Genomic DNA, 16,492 nt, shown 5'->3' on the forward strand with positions numbered 1-16,492 from the left:
ATGAAAGCTAGGCAAAACGGGTGCAGGCCTGAGAACACTGCCTGCATTCAAAATGGCCCCTTGCCCCCAGGCACATGGCAAGGGCCTGCCTGTACCAGCACTCAAAATGGCTCCCACCCACATGGCCAGTCCCCATCAACAGCCCAAAACAATCGAAAAACACAGAAAAATCAGCACAATCCCATGCCATCCATGCCCTCAATGATGTTTAAATTCAAGACACCCCACAGAAAGACTAGGCCCATGCACCACTCAGTAGCCCTGGGCAAAAGGCCCAAACAGCAGCCAAAAAAATCAGAAAACACAGAAAAATCAGCACAATCCCATGCCATCCATGCCCTCAATGATGTTTAAATTCAAGACACCCCACAGAAAGACTAGGCCCATGCACCACTCACTACCCCTGGGCATAATGGATGAAAGCTAGGCAAAATGGGTGCAGGCCTGAGAACACTGCCTGCATTCAAAATGGCCCCTTGCCCCCAGGCACATGGCCAGCGGCTGCCTGTACCAGCACTCAAAATGGCCCCCACCCACATGGCCAGTCCCATCAACAGCCCAAAAAATCGAAACACACAGAAAAATCAGCACAATCCCATGCCATCCATGCCCTCAATGATGTTTAAATTCAAGACACCCCACAGACAGACTAGGCCCCTGCACCACTTACTAGCCCTGGGCAAAAGGCCCCAACAGCGGCCAAAAAAAAAAAAAACACACAGAAATCAGCACAATCCCATGCCATCCATGCCCTCCATGATGTTTACATTAAAGAGACCCCACAGAAAGACTCAGTCCACGCACCACTCACTAGCCCTGGGCAAAAGGCCCCAACAGCAGCCAAAAAAACCGAAAAACACAGAAAAATCAGCACAATCCCATGCCATCCATGCCCTCAATGATGTTTAAATTCAAGACACCCCACAGAAAGACTAGGCCCATGCACCACTCACTACCCCTGGGCATAATGGATGAAAGTTAGGCAAAATGGGTGCAGGCCTGAGAACACTGCCTGCATTCAAAATGGCCCCTTGCCCCCAGGCACATGGCCAGGGCCTGCCTGTACCAGCACTCAAAATGGCCCACACCCACATGGCCAGTCCCCACCAACAGCCCAAAAAAATCGAAAAACACAGAAAAATCAGCACAATCCCATGCCATCCATGCCCTCAATGATGTTTAAATTCAAGACACCCCACAGAAAGACTAGGCCCATGCACCACTCACTAGCCCTAGGCAAAAGGCCCCAACAGCAGCCAAAAAAAACAAAAAACACACAAAAATCAGCACAATCCCATGCCATCCATGCCCTCCATGATGTTTACATTAAAGAGACCCCACAGAAAGACTCAATCCATGCACCACTCACTACCCCTGGGCAAAAGGCCCCAACAACAGCCCAAAAATCGAAAATTCCAAAATTGTAGTTGCAGCAACTGTAATGCCCCAAACAAACTTACTTGTGAAATTTCTAATCCAAAAGTGATCCAAAGAAAGTCAAAAAGGCCTCAAATCCAAATATCCAGCAGCATCCACAAAAGTAATCCTTCCAGGTCAAGATCCGAATGAAAGTGACCAGCACATGAAGAAAGCACTGGGAGGGGCCTGCTGGACAGGAACAGGAAGTTGGAGACTGTGAGGCACTTCCTTCCTCCCCCCCAAAAATGGACTCCTTGCAAAAAAAAGTGCAGGCAAATGTCAACCTGAGGAGTTATTCTGATAAAAATCATCATTTTCAGAAGTTTTATGCTGCTTGCTGGTGGATTTCTTGTGCAGAATTGCAAATTCTGTAATTTCGCGAGTGCAAGATTGTTGCTGCCCGCCACATCTACGTGTTCGCAAGTGCGTACTCCCGCGATACGTGATCACGGCGTACTCGCGTTGACAAACTCTCGCTGTGCAAGGTGGCAAGCCGCGATGACGTAATCGAGGTCGCCAAACTCCCACGGGATCCCGCAGCAAGATCCAAAATGGCGCAAAATATCGAGAAAAACAACTCGGCAAACGCTGAATGACAGTAAGTGAACGCCACGCGCCGCAATATTGTATCACCAAGAAAAAAAAACGCTGCGTGCAAATTTGCGGATTTTCTGAAAATTCGCGAGAGTTCGCGGATTGCGAATTTACCGAAAATCCGCAAATTCCGCGAGCGGAACAGATTTTACGCCCATGCTTACGCCCCACACCTTTGGGTGGCCCAACACACTGTGTCCAGGTATCCCCCAAGAATCCAACTTACCTCTCCAGCCGGTGGTCACCTTCAAGAAGCCTCTCTGCCCGAGCCTGCAGCAAATTTGCCGAACCGAAGATTTCCATTGAGAATGACGAGGTCCCCGTCGTCTCCTTGAAACACTGCTTATGTCCTGCTAGAATTGCAGCTCCTGTACTGATTGTTGGCACCTGCAGTGCGGACCTTAACCCCACAAGCTTGTCTTCCACAACCGAGTAGCCTGATCGTAAGCTTGCCCTAACTGAAGACACCATTAGCCCCATTGGCTAACATTGGGCCCCTGCACTTTGCACCTGGCCGCCCCAGTGCGCTGCTATTGCAACTTGAGTGCCTACCTAGACTTTGGGGAACCTTGGTCCTAACCACCAAAACTCTCACTGGTAAGACATTTACTTACCTTTGAAAACGGTAACCATTTTTATACCATAGGAACCAATGTAATGAGATTTTGGGCCTAAACATTTCCCACGTGTTAAACTGTTGTTTTGTATTGAGAAAACCGTAACAGGCCAAGAAAAGTCTTACTTAACTTGTATTGTGAGATCCTTAGGTATGGTATCTAGGCAAACCACCCTCAATACTCTATGTAATCTAAAAGTAATCAAAACATATTCTAAAAGTAATTACTGTGTAATATACCTTGATTTTTAAAACCATACCAACCTGTAACAATTGCAAATCCATTCCCAATTGTATGTCTGTGCTAGGGTTTACAATTGACAGTAAATTTTACCTACCTGTACCAAAGTCCTGATTGGATCTCGAAATAAAATACAAGTATACCTTTTTTATTCTTATCCAATTGGTCTGGATTCTGTCTCGGAGTGTGTGTATTCAGTTCTTACAATAAATGCTTATCACACCCTCTGGATAAGCCTAACAGCTCGCCCACACTACCTCACAGAGAGCTATTAGTACTTAACTAATTTAGCCTCTGCTACACCTCTGGGGACTCCCTGGACTCTGTGCACACCATACCTTACTTTGGTTTAGTATATACAGCACCAGCTTCCTACAGGAGTGTCACTGCTTTGCCCAGGAATGCGTTCAGGAATGTGGGGGATGTTTGTGCTTCCTCCTGGTGAGCAGTACATAGAGGAGTGCATTTGTACAGCACACACCACAGTCATGCACCATGTAGCATACCACAAAACACCCGTGGCGCATCAGTGACTAGGCCTCTCTCTGCGCTCATAAAGCGCTTAGACAACGGATGATACCATTCACAATGCAGTTTCAGGGCGTAGGTTACCGAGCTCTGAGGTAAAGGGCGCACAAGACGGCGTTCACGCTAGTAAAATCTGTTGCGACCCAGGCCACACAGTTTGGTTTTACTTTTAACCTGCAGGTGGCACAGCAGTATCAGGAGGGCCAATCCGGGTGCCAGCTGGCAGCTTCTCAAGTTGGTGTGTCTTTCATTGCCTCAGAAGAAGGGCTGCGTGTGAGCATCCTCAGAGGTAATTTAAAGCTATGTTGATGCTAACGGTCATTCCTCTAATAGAGTCAAACCACTAAACACGAGACCAGGACATATGTGCTTTATGCAGTTTTGGTTGGCTCAAAACTAGAGGAGGATTTGCTGTTTTTTGGGTAAAAATCAGACCCTAATTTAATTCAGTCAGCACACTAGTGGAATTATTCAGTAATTCCATGTTACAGGAGTAATGCAGAATTGCTCAATTACTCCAGTTCAGCCGATGGATTTAAAAACTCCGCCCACCCCTAATCACAAGCAAATTTGACCACAGGATTACCCTTCCAGGATCAACAAAAAACTTACCGAGGCTACAGACCTTTCAGTGCGTGGCGGCCAGAATCTGTCAAAACCTCCCATGCTGCGCTCACATCACACCACACCTGAAGGAGATCCACTGGCTCCCCATACACAAACAACCACAATCAAACTCTCCACCCACACTTTCAAGGAACTACATAACAGTGGCCCAACATACCTCAACAATCACATTTGCTTCCACCAACCTTCAAGACACTTTGTTCGTCCAGACTCATACTTGCATACATCCTACCCATACGGAAAGCTAGATGCGGCGGTCGAGCCTTCTCCAACATAGCTCCAAAAGTGTAGAACGACCTGCAACTACACATAAATGCTTTCTCAGCACTTCTTGAATTTCATAAGAAGCTGAAGACCTGCTCTTCGTGAAACCTCACTGAGCCCTAGGTTTGGCTAGATTCATATCTACTAAGTACCAGGATATCCTCCCGGGTAATTGTGCGCTCTACATATCTGAATAACATATATTGCACCCCTAGTGCATTATTTAGAACACCTCTGGGCCTATGGTCTGAACGTGCTCCCACTTGCACCCAGGACTGAGAAATGGACTCCAAGTGTCAGTTGACTGACCTCCTATTAAGCTACTGGGACATAAAAGCTGCAAGAGGCCCACTTTCCCGAAAAGCCCACCTGGCCAGGTCCAACTCAATCTGCCCTGGACCTGCTGCTTGATTCTACTGGAGTGAGTCCTGACCCTTACGTGGTGTCCCTAAGGTCCTGGCGCCCCTAGGTAAGTACCACAGTATACTCTTCCTGTCTAACCCTAATATCTGAGACTTAGAACATTTTTCAAGGATTTTTTGCCTGAAGAACTAGCAGAAGACTAAGACCGACTTGCAAAGCCAATCCAATGAGGGTGTGTTGTCACTTGGGCAAAGATTCAGGTTTCTCCTGTTCTGAGCTTTTCTGCTGTACCAAATCTCTTTTAGTGAGACTTTGCGGAGAAGGTATCCAGGCCTTATGGAGCTCCGTTTGGCTACAGCTTATAGGCTTGCTCTGCTGGAGGAATCTAATCTCTACAAGAGTGATTAAGTCCAAAAGTAGAAGGAAGCCTATTTGGTCTTATGGAACCCTTCTTGGTTGACCAATGATAAGGCAGGGTATATAAACCAACCAAAGTTACTGTTCTTATTCTTCTGCCGAGAACCGAGACGCCACCGGATGCACTCCCGGTCTGCTGCCTCTCTGCCGAATACAGGTGAGATAGAATTAGAAAGTACATGTTAGAGCAATAGTCGGCAAATAATTTAAATAGAATTAAAAGTTAAGTGTAAACCTAGAAACCAGGACAATTTGTGAACTGTCAAAAGCAACTCGTTTTTTCTAGTTACGCGGCAATCACCACTCGTAGAGTTCCCGCACTAACAGAGTGCCTGATGTCTTCTCTTTTTACCAGATATACGAATATCGGCACATGAGGCTACATCGTAAATATCCCGACACTCCGTTTAGAACTGACTTTATCACTGCTACAGAACTAATTAGGGTGAGGTGCAAGTTAATTATGCCGAATAACTTTTCCCGTATTGAAAATGGCTGCGCACTAATGGACCGCTATTTACTTACAGAAAGCTGCCAGCGTATCAAATTAGACCAGCGTGTTACCGCATAAACATAAAAGAGACACAAACACGGCAATCTGATAATCGGTTGGATAATTGTGAACAGGTAAGCAGTGTATGAACTGTGTAGTTGTGATATTCATTAGATAGGATACGCAGTTCAGTTAGAGCATTAGTAATACCAACAAGATTAATTTTAGTTATCCCGTGTTTTAGGGCCCTGGAACACCGCATTAACAGATGCAGATTTGAAAACGTCTCTGTGATTCTTTTTAGTCGTTTCTTAATAAAGGTGAGCAACATTAGAATAATAACGAAAAAGTTACCTTAACAATCAAAGACCAGGAAATAATGTATGATGTTTACTTTAGGGCATCAACCCATTGGAGAACTCGCAACTTTATTGTGCAACAATATTAATAACGAGGAGAAGGATATTTACTAACTAAAAAGACCAGGCCGAATAGGTAATGGAAAAGGAATTAGCATATCTCCGTAATAAATGTAGACGTAAATAGAACACCAATAATCATACCATCTTCTTACAGATAACCACCCATCCAAACGTATCTCAGCAGTTGAAAATATATGGTTTAACAGACAGATTTCTAAAGAAGTGGAAACTCCCTTGAAAGCTCAGTGTAAACAGGTAAGCGTGTAACACTGTTAACAGTAGATAATTTCCCTATTAAAAGACTACCCCAGATAGGAAAAAAGGAATTAGCAAAGAACCCCCTCTTTCCTTGCTCTCGTCTTTGAACTAATGAATTCCCTTGCAAACTATACTAGTTTCTCTTTATTGCCGTTTCTTCTTTTTTCTTTTACCAATTCATTCTGAACTGATCCAGAGGAGATCTATGTGTACTACCAAATATGAATGTACCAAACTAATGGGCTTATAGATTATTGCAAAAATGTTCATACTATATAAAATATGAAGAATATAATGAACCAAGCGGACGCCTTTGTGTGTATAGGTGCATATATGCCTGGATTATGAGTTGGTCTAAATGTAAATAGAACTGGTGCCTTTATGTATATAGGTACATACATGCCTGTAGCTTTATTTGGTCTAAATGCAAATGGAATTTAGGTCTATATATGTAAATACTCGAATGTATTGGTAGGTGGTATCATCATACCCATGTAAGTGACTATCTGGTACACTAAGCTGTTTTCAAATGTAAACTGTTTTCTTACTTAAAGACGAGATTGTAAAGACTTTTTAAATATCTTTTTACAGCATCACGATGGTACAGTCCTGAGGAAGACACGGCTAGGTGTCGAAACGCGTAGACAGGAAACCATCTATTATTTTAATTGTATACTGTTATTGAATGAAGGAATGCATATGCTATAATGGCAAAAAGCTTTTTTTATTAAATGTTATTAATTAGCCAATGATTTTTATCAACTAAATTTTTCTATTGAATTAAAATGTACTTCAAGTGTTAAAACAGTTGTCTATAATTCTTTGGGTGATTTGTGAAAAATTTTGTGTGCCAGTAGGCTATGTGTTCTTTGCCTGGGTGCTTTATTTACACACACCCTTCTTGGTCACAGCCTGCTGTCTTGCCCAACTGAGGATTTTTGACTTCCATTTCAGGTACCGAATTGGAAAGTAAAACCTTTGATCAGTGCACATCTGGTCTCTGTATTTGACCTGCAGTCCATTGCAGTTGGCTTTAAACCTTACCGTTGTCCTGGCAACCAGTTGCCCACAGTTGGAGCTTTGCTCTTTTTGGTGCTATTTTTTTCTAACAAATGTTTTATTCATATCTCCTGTTCCCTTTCCTGGATTAGTTTCATTTTGGTGCCATTTTGTTCATCAAAAAATTCTGTTTTTATAGATTGGAATGTGTGATTTCTTGTACTTTGTTTTTGACTTTTTAACTGCTTTGGTACTTCTAAATGCCTCACACATTTTCTTCATTTAAGCCTGCCTGCTCTGTGCAATACCTACTAGGGGTTGAGCTCAGGTTTAATTTACTGAAAGCGTTACTGAACCTAATAAGGGTAGTGCCATTATTACTTGTTTGTTCAGCGGTGGGATCTAGAACTCATGTTTAGCATTACCACTGAGCAATTAAGTTGGAAATTAAAAATTCCTATGTTGAACTAAGCAAAAAAAAAATGTGGAGCTTTAATTGCCATCAGATCTTTGATTTGGTCATTTTTAATTTTTCCAAATTATTTTTTATTCCTCTTTTGCACCTTTTAAAATCCAAAGGAACATGACTTTTGATCTTGCTACCTTGACAACTCTCACAGTGGTCGAGATGAAGGCCCTATGCAAGGAAAGAAAGTGAAGGTTTGACACAATGGCATGAAGGTGGATTGTGAGAGTGTCATTGAGGCCTGGGAAGAAGCCCTCAAGCACACATTCCCTCTAAGGAAGAGGCAACTCCAGAGAATGAAAATGAACGGTGCACCATACAGGGCTGGAATTGAAACCAGGTCTGGAAGCCTTGCTTAAGTGGCCTGCTGCCAGTTAGAGATTGGTTACGAGAAATCAAAAAGGCCAAACTGTCAGTCATAGCCATCAAGGAAAATAATTTGGCACGGGGTAGATGAACTTGGCCTTGGAGAAAAAGAAGACCCAGCTGGGTTTAAGGCCCAATGAAGATGATAGTAACAATGGTGAGATGTCTACAGGGGGGCAACACACCCTTCGCTTGCCCAAAGGTATTGTACCTAGCTTTGTAGAGGGGGACAACATTAATAAATGGTTTGCCTCCTATTAAAGGGCATTGGGAATACACAGGGTGGGTCAAAAGCACTCTGGAGCCTTACTGTGGGAGTTCGTACCAACACAGGAGAGGGATACACTCGAGAGTCCTGAGGAGGGGGTACCTGACTCCTAAATACACATGAAGTTTGCACTGGTGCAGACGTTTGGTCTCACACCTGAAGAAGAAGTTATGGGACACACACAAAGACACACAATCATCCTTGGTTGACTTTGTAGATGTCTCAAGTAAGGTACTAGAGGGTTTGGTAAAGAGCAATACAGTGGCTACTTATGATGAGCTATACAATATTATCATGAAGGAGCACATCTTGAGTACCTGTCATTCGGAGATGCACTAGTCATCTAGAAGATTCCAAGTTGTCTGACCCTTATAAGCTTTGAAGGGCAGCTGATGTATGGGTATACACTAGGGTGTTCAAAAGATTCCAGGGGCCGATCCCAAGGGGGGCAGGCCCAGCCAAGGGGAAGGTGCGGGCAACAAATCTCAAAAAGAATCCTCCTTATGGTCGGAAACTTCTGAGAATGGGAAAGAGTCCCAACCCACTCCTAACAAGCAGGAAAGTGGGAACCCAGGGGGAAACCCTTGGAGAAAGGTTAGTGCTTAGACTTTCAGAAGCCAGGCCACTGAAGAGGAGATGCCTGGTGCCCCAGACCGAAAGTCAACACTGGAATGCACTTCACTTGAGTGACTAATATAGGTTTAGGGTAGGATTAACCATTGAAAGCCTTAATAGCCTTTAATTGGAAAATAGACCCAGAGAGTAAGATGGTGATCCCTGAAGGGGATATGAATCACTTCCACAGGATAACAGTGAATGTTGTCCCTGTCACTACTATGAGTGTCAGTCAGACCATGGTATTGAGCAGGCTGGTTTCCCCAGACCGGTATCTGCCAGGAGAGGTTTGCAGGGTATGCCCATGGATGGGAATCTTTCTGCCCTGTGGCCTTGGTATCCTAAGAATGGGAGGAGGTACTTGCCCAGGGAAGGGTAGTCGTCAGTCCTGACTTACCCTTCAACTGCATCCTTGGCAGCAAGCTCCCACAGGTGAAAAAAGAGCTAGGTGTGGCTGCTGCACAGGGAGCCCCAACAAAAACAGATTGCTGGGGGCACTGTCCCTCACACTTGGGTACAGAGGCCCTGGAATAGGGAAACTGGTAGGAGGAAACCACCCATAGTAGAAGGACCATAGACCCGGGGGTTACCTGCTTTGATAGCAGAGGATCCCAAGAATGGCACTTATAAGGCCACTGCTGACCTGGAGATGCTTCCTACACCGCCAAAGCAACAGACGACAGGAAGCCTGGGTCAAACAGACTCCCCATGACACCATGAGAAGGTGCCTCCCTCGAGGAGGATTGTGTGTCCACATAGTAATCCGGGATTGGAAGGTGGTTGTCTGCAACCTGGCAACCTGAGGTTCTAGCCTCCCACACTAAAAAACATAGGAGGCCAGAGGGATCTCACGAGCAAGTGGGTGACTCCTTGCTAGCTCCAAGGCTGAAAGTGAGGCCTACTCCAAGCACCAGATTGGAACTTGCACCTATCAGTGGATGGCTAGAGGCTTGGTTCCTGACACTTACAACTGTCAGTGGCTGCTGCTGGTTACTTGTCTTTGGGTCAGCACTGACCCTCACTTGATGAAAGAAGCCTGACCTTCGAGGCAAGATGGCCCACATTGTTTTGTTGGGCATGGGGGTTCTGTTGATCTGCTGGGCTGCTACTGTGGGTAGGCTAGGGTTACTTTAATCGCAGGTAGGGTCTGTAGATAACAAGGGTTCCCTATGGACCAGGGAAGTTACTGAGGCTGAGCTAGACAGAGTAGCAATACTAACAAAGGCAGAATTTGAGTGAAGGCCAAATCTGTTGAAGTGGTCCAACTTTTCGTGGACAGTGGACTTTACAGGATGATGTCAGGGCCGAACTGACCCCGGCAAGGCAGAGGGTTTTTTCACATCCTTTGAGCTAAAAATAAAGAAAAACTGCCAAGGGATTGGCTGTTGCTCTTTGCCTTTTTAGTTCAGGAGCCTGTATAGGAAAATGCCCATTTTTTTGTGGTGACCCCCATTTTTTGCTAGAAATTGTTATGGTTTGTTTTTACTCTGCACACTGGGCCCAGGGCATCTGCTCTGACCACTAAAACATGTCAATATTGAATCCACTCATGATTGGTATATTTACCTTACCTATAAATCCATAGTATATGGTGCCATAGTCTACCAAGGGCCTTTAAGTGAAATGTCACCTATAAGTCCTTAATATATGGTGCAAAAGTGTACCTAGGACCTGTAAGTTAAACTTCACTAGTGATCCGCAGCACCTGTTTTGCCACCGCTAAAGTGACAAACCAAAGCATGTCTCCAGACCTGCCCCTGCAGCCTGGGTAGAGAGTTTTAAAACTGGCAATTCGACCCTACAAAATAAACCTTTTTAACACAAAAGGTGAAGGAAGGAGTGCTTGCAGTAAGTCTAATCAATCGCAATCATTCTGTAGCATTCTAACCCATCTTTTTCTTGCTCACCATGCCACCTCAGTTTGAACTCAACCATAAATATATAGGCAAATCAGTCTTGACCCTGCTCCAATTGGAGTAGTCCAGTCTGAACTGCCAGGCCAGGTCCGCTCTGAACCCCACCGACCTTAGGCTGGTTTTACTCTTGTGGGTGGTCTTCAATAGGGTGTAGCTTAGTTATAGTGAAACAGAAAGCCCGGGATCCATGTCCCATTTTCTTTAATAAATCCTGCCTGTTCAGTGCCATAGCTACCAGGGACTGAGCTCAGGTTTAATTTACTGAGACCTGTACTGGAACTAACTAGAGAGTAACATTATTACTTGTAGGGGACTACCCTCCACCCCATCCAACAATCCACTTTCTTGCAGTAAAGTTTAACAAGGAGGAACTGAGTGAATGATAGCAAAATGCTACCAACAGTCCTCTATGAGCATTACAAACAATATATTGCTAATGATTTTGAGCCTCACCAAACAGCTGTTGATTGTGCCAGGACGTGACACAGAAAAACAAGTGTTGGTAAAAGAATTAGGTTTCGCCTTTGTGATAAATATTAAGCAGTTTTTAGTTTTAAGTTGAAGCTTGCTGAGTAGTTGTACAATATAAGTTACAGAAAGTCTGTAAAGTGTTATGACTTGTTTATGTCCAAAAAGGCAATATATTGTGCTGTTACTAGTGGTTTAGTGCGGGTAAGTAATAGCAAAGTTTTGAAAAATTAAATGAGAGGGAAATAATACAATTGATTGATGCAATAGCAATATTATGTTTTTAGAGGAGTTCTGACAACTATTGGGCCCGGTGCCACTGCACCTGCTGCACCATTCAAATCATGATCCTGTTGTTTGCAAGGTAACTGCCCTTGTGACTGTCTGTTTAGTAGTAAATTATAGCAATATTATGTTTTTAATGGGGTTCCTAAAGCTTTTGTTCCAGGTACTACTGCACCTACTGCACCATTCAAATCACGAACCTATTGCCTACTATGTAAATGCACTTGTGACTGTCTTATTTAGCAGTAATATTTAGCAATAATCTGGTTTAGTGGGGTCCTTTGAGCTTTTGGCCCAGAGCCACTGCACCTGCTGCACCATTCAAATGAGGACCCTTTTAAATGCAAGGTAAGTGTAATTGTTGCTGCCGGTTTAGTAGTCAAATATAGCAAGATTATGTGTTTAGAGGAGTTCTGACAAGTTTTGGGCCCAGAGTCACTGCCCCTCCTGCATCATTCAAATCATGACCCTATTGCCTGTAAGGTAACTGCACTTGTGACTGCCTGTTTAGTAGTAATGTTGCAATCTTTGATGTTTAGTGGAGTTATGACAACTTTTAGGCCCTGTGCCACTGCTGCACCATTCAAATCATGACCCTGTTCTCTGCAAGGTAACTCCACTTTTGGCTTCCTATTTAGTAGTAAAATATGGCATAGCTCTTGTATATTAACTTTACTTTTAGCATGCAATGTTTATTACAGCATTTAGAATGTCATAATAATGACCAAATAGATTAAGTTGGGATAAATCAATCTGATAATGCCTGCAGAGTGCAAGGAAAGGTACTGAGGCATGAATAGCAAATGCCAAAAATGTTCTAAGGCTAAAGCATCTGCTTTACATAACTAAATAATAAAAAGCAAGCATTCCAGCATACTATTAGAAGCTATCTGCCATTTCTGTGGGAAAAGATTGGATCTTGACAGTGAATGGGGCTGAACAGCTTTAGTAGAAGTATGGAAAAAAATGGGTGCACTTTAACAAAAAAAGATGGAAGGTGCACTCGTAGCAAAGTTAGACACGTGAGGAGTAGTTCCAAAAAGTGCTTCTTTTGATGAGTCAATCCTTAAAAACGTCACACAGCCAACGTGTTTCGTTCCCTGTAGTGCCACAAGGGAACTTCATCAGGGCTATTGAATATTCAAAATATCAGCGTTGAAAAGTAAAATGTTTAAACAAGTGACGTCCTGAAGTGCAACGTTTGCCTGGAACAAAGTGGATATGTGTTCCTCAGATAGTCAGCCAATCGCAAATAATGAGAATTAACTTGTCCAATAATGTCCTTAGGGGCACAAATCGCCTCGGTCAAAGTAAATTCCGATATCTTATGTCATTAGGTAGAAAGAGCATCACTAGAAGGGTCCTAGAGGTAGTGTGTGCAGGTGGCCACTTGTTAGTCAATAGTCATTGACTCGTACTCACAAGAAAAGGAATGCAACAGACAGCATGATAACCGGTAAAGTATGGAAAAAATGGGTGCAGCCAGGGGAAGTTAACAAAAAGAAATGTTCCACACACAAGTGCATGAACACAGTCATTTGGCAATGGGAACTAGAGGACCCCCCTTTTAAGACACATTAAATACAGGAGATTTCACTTATGCTGTGCAGGTGAAACCTAAAAAGTCACTGCACCTTGGCACACTCATTAATCTGCCCAGCCACTTTTCATTGCAAGACTGCTGTTTGCTTAAAATGTTTTAATCTTGCTTTACATGTATGTGTGTATATCTTCATAACTAGACACTCATGCATTGATATATATGCATACATACATTGTCAGATATCGTTTAAATATGTGGGTGTGTATATAATGATATACCTTTATTGGTGGCTCAGCTAGTTTTATCCCTGCCCCAATGGGCGCTCCCTCCCTAAAATTCTCTTCTAGAGACGCCACCGCTGCTCACCTCCACTGCTTCATTACCTCACTTACCTAGACCCACGTCTGTACGCGTCCGACGCAGCCCGTCTCCGCCCCGCCGTGGGCCTGCCCTGGGAGGCGCCTCCTCCGAAGCAGGAAGCGCGCTGGCCGGCGCTGTACCTGCGCCTCCCGCAGAGATGTCCGACGCGCCGCTGCTCCGCTCCCTGAACATCAACCAGGTGAGCGAGCCCCTGCGCAGGAAGGTGGCCGAGCTGCTGGACCACAGCGGCGACAGGGGCTGGAGGCAGATGGCCGAGCTGATGGGGGCCGGAGGACGGGGCAAGCTGAGGTAAAGATTCCATAACCCTCCTCTCGCGCGCACAGAGTGACATCCTGTCCTACTTCAAGACACGCAGGTAGCGCTTCGAACTTCAAACGGAAACCCACAGACGCCGATCCCCGCACCCGCCCGCGCCGAGCACAGAGGGCTTCCGCTGCAGGGCACTTGTGCGTTGTGGTGTTAACACACCTAGCCTCGGTCGCCAGCCCCTAGCTGACAGCACCTGCAGGCTTCCATAAAACGAGAACAGCAGAAGCAAATCGTGAGCCGGACGGTGTCCACCCCGGGCGTTAAACCGGGTTCGAAATAGTAAAAGAACTTGATAAAAAGTTTGTGGGCGCGCATATTTTTGTGTGGTAGTCTTCGTGCATCTGGGTTGCAATGCTTTTCGAACAGTTTATTCTTACTGAATGATTTTGATCCATCACATAGGAGTTGTTAACATTTGGAAAGATGTCTTATCATGGCACATTAATCGCACACAATTTTAGATGATTGGAGTTGAAAACCTGTTTATATTTAACGCTAAATGGATTGAGTGTTGGGCTTCAGGAGAAGTCACAACAACCCTCTTCCATTTCGAAAGCAGATCTGCGCACACTTGCTTTCGGTTTGCGTTGTGTCGTTAATGCAGGTTGCCCGAATTGCAGTATTTTAGGCGGTGGAGGACTGGCGCCTCCTCTCAAGTTCGCTGTAACTTTCTCGGATACTGACCTTCTTAGACGGCCTGTACAAGTTTTCTTGTCCACCCCATAGAGTCAAATAACATATACTGTGCAATATTGAAATAAATAGAGCAGATCTTTTAAACCAGGGCAATACTGTCCTGCTTATATTTGTGCATAATGACGACGTGTTTTCCATACAGCGCTTCTTTGCTATAAGTAAAAGTAACAGTTGTTATTTTTAGCCGGTTTAATGGTATTCGGGTGACCGACATGAGGAGGAAGGCTGTCTGAATTGGCCCTGCAGGGCTGTGCCTTTCAGATCACCGCACATTCCAGCGCAGAGCATTATTTCTTGGGGGAATCTTACTAGCAATGTAATTAGCAGTTGGAGAAATACATTACGAGTTTGAAAAATGAAACTGGATCGAAACAAAATATACTAAACTATTTAGATCTGTTTCTTATTGCACTGTTCTTTATTTAAAAAAAGGTTATTCGAGTATGTGCTTGATGCGTTGCTAAGGTGATTACACTAGTAAATAAACACTTACGTTATTTTGCTGTGTATCAAAACGATTTTGGAAATATGAACTTGAACAAAAACAGTTGTTAATGCAGTTCTTGCACCTCTTAGTAAAGGTACAGTGCTTTTATGTAGTAATGGTCCTTTTTAGGTCTTGTCTATTCCATCCCGTAGGGATGGTAGGCGAGATTTATAGTAAGGCTTCCGAAAAGTCTACCCAACTGCGGATTGCGTACAGTTCATGTGAGCCTGGCGCGTGCACAGGAATTCGCTCCCCCTACTCCTCCCACAAAGCAAGACAAGAACATTAAAGTGACCGCGGGGGCTCTGATTCCATTTTCCACCAGCCACTTCACGCGCTCCACAGGTCATAAACAGGACCATCTGCTCGTGAATCGGAATGCTGGCATGGTTGCCCAGGGCTGCCTTTCCTCTGCCATTCTATGGTTTCCTAAACGTCTCAGTAAAACCTAGTTATCTATGCTGAAGGTTTTTTTTTTTTTAGGGGACTTGTTTGCATATTTTGACGTGGCTGAGTGGGAAACAAATAGTTTTTTATTGCAGAAGCAACCTTTCAAATATGTATTTCTGCTATCCACGTGAGTTGGAAATTACGTAAAACATGCTATTTCTGTGAGAAGGGCGGTGGTTAGGCTTGGACTCTAGATTTCTTCTCCATTAACAGTTTAACAATAGCACAGGGCAGCCAACCCATCTGGGCTGTATCTGTGACCACTTGCTTTCCCATAAAGATTACCCCTGTCTGCCCTTTAGGTTTTAGGGGAGGAGGATCGAACACACCACTGAGAATCATACTATTGTGTTTGAAAGAATGCATGCTTTTTTTTGGTTTTAAAGGAACCAGCTTTATTTCTCAAGAAACAAAGCATCAACAGCCTCCTCTGTTGTTTACAAACGTCCTCACGTTGAAGTGGAAAGACTCTGCCGGCCCTTCCCACTGCTGCCTCTTCCACATTAACGCATAATAATTTTCTATTACTTCCATCCCAGAGCAATCTGCCAGTTTGCTATCACTCGGGGAGCCATAGCACACAACCAGGATTGAATTTAAGGCTTAATACAGTAAAACAAGTAAACCATTTAATAGTCCGTATAACCATCACCCCCACCACCACCACCCTGACCATAGGACTGATAGTCGTTGTAACTAATCCCTAGCTGTCTAAAATGTTGTTTTTCTGACACTGTTCCTAATGGATTCAGCACGTCTTCATCTGTTAGGCTGCAGATGTAATGCTCCTACCACTCTACCGCCCTCATTCTACCGCCCTCACTCTACCACTCTACCGCCCTCTCTCTACCGCCCTCTCTCTACCGCCCTCTCTCTACCGCCCTCTCTCTACCGCCCTCACTCTACCGCCCTCACTCTACCACTCTACCGCCCTCACTCTACCACTCTACCGCCCTCACTCTACCACTCTACCGCCCTCACTCTACCACCCTCACTCTACC

The 16,492-nt window shown here is 44.4% G+C and overlaps 1 protein-coding gene across 2 annotated transcripts in view; it reads left to right on the plus strand.

The window, feature by feature from the left end:
- The first annotated feature begins 13,627 nt into the window (after nucleotides 1–13,627).
- Nucleotides 13,628–16,492, plus strand: part of MALT1 (MALT1 paracaspase) — a 619,135-nt gene continuing 616,270 nt past the window's right edge. The window contains exon 1 of one of the 2 annotated variants that reach the window (XM_086960480.1): nucleotides 13,628–13,837. In XM_086960480.1, the coding sequence (XP_086816606.1) occupies nucleotides 13,686–13,837 (152 nt within the window). In that variant the 5' untranslated portion in view covers nucleotides 13,628–13,685. The remainder of the gene's footprint in view (nucleotides 13,838–16,492) is intronic. The other variant, XM_086960479.1, reaches the window with a different exon arrangement.

Source organism: Lissotriton vulgaris, chromosome 3_1, assembly GCF_964263255.1.
Source record: "Lissotriton vulgaris chromosome 3_1, aLisVul1.2, whole genome shotgun sequence".
NCBI lineage: Eukaryota > Metazoa > Chordata > Amphibia > Caudata > Salamandridae > Lissotriton > Lissotriton vulgaris.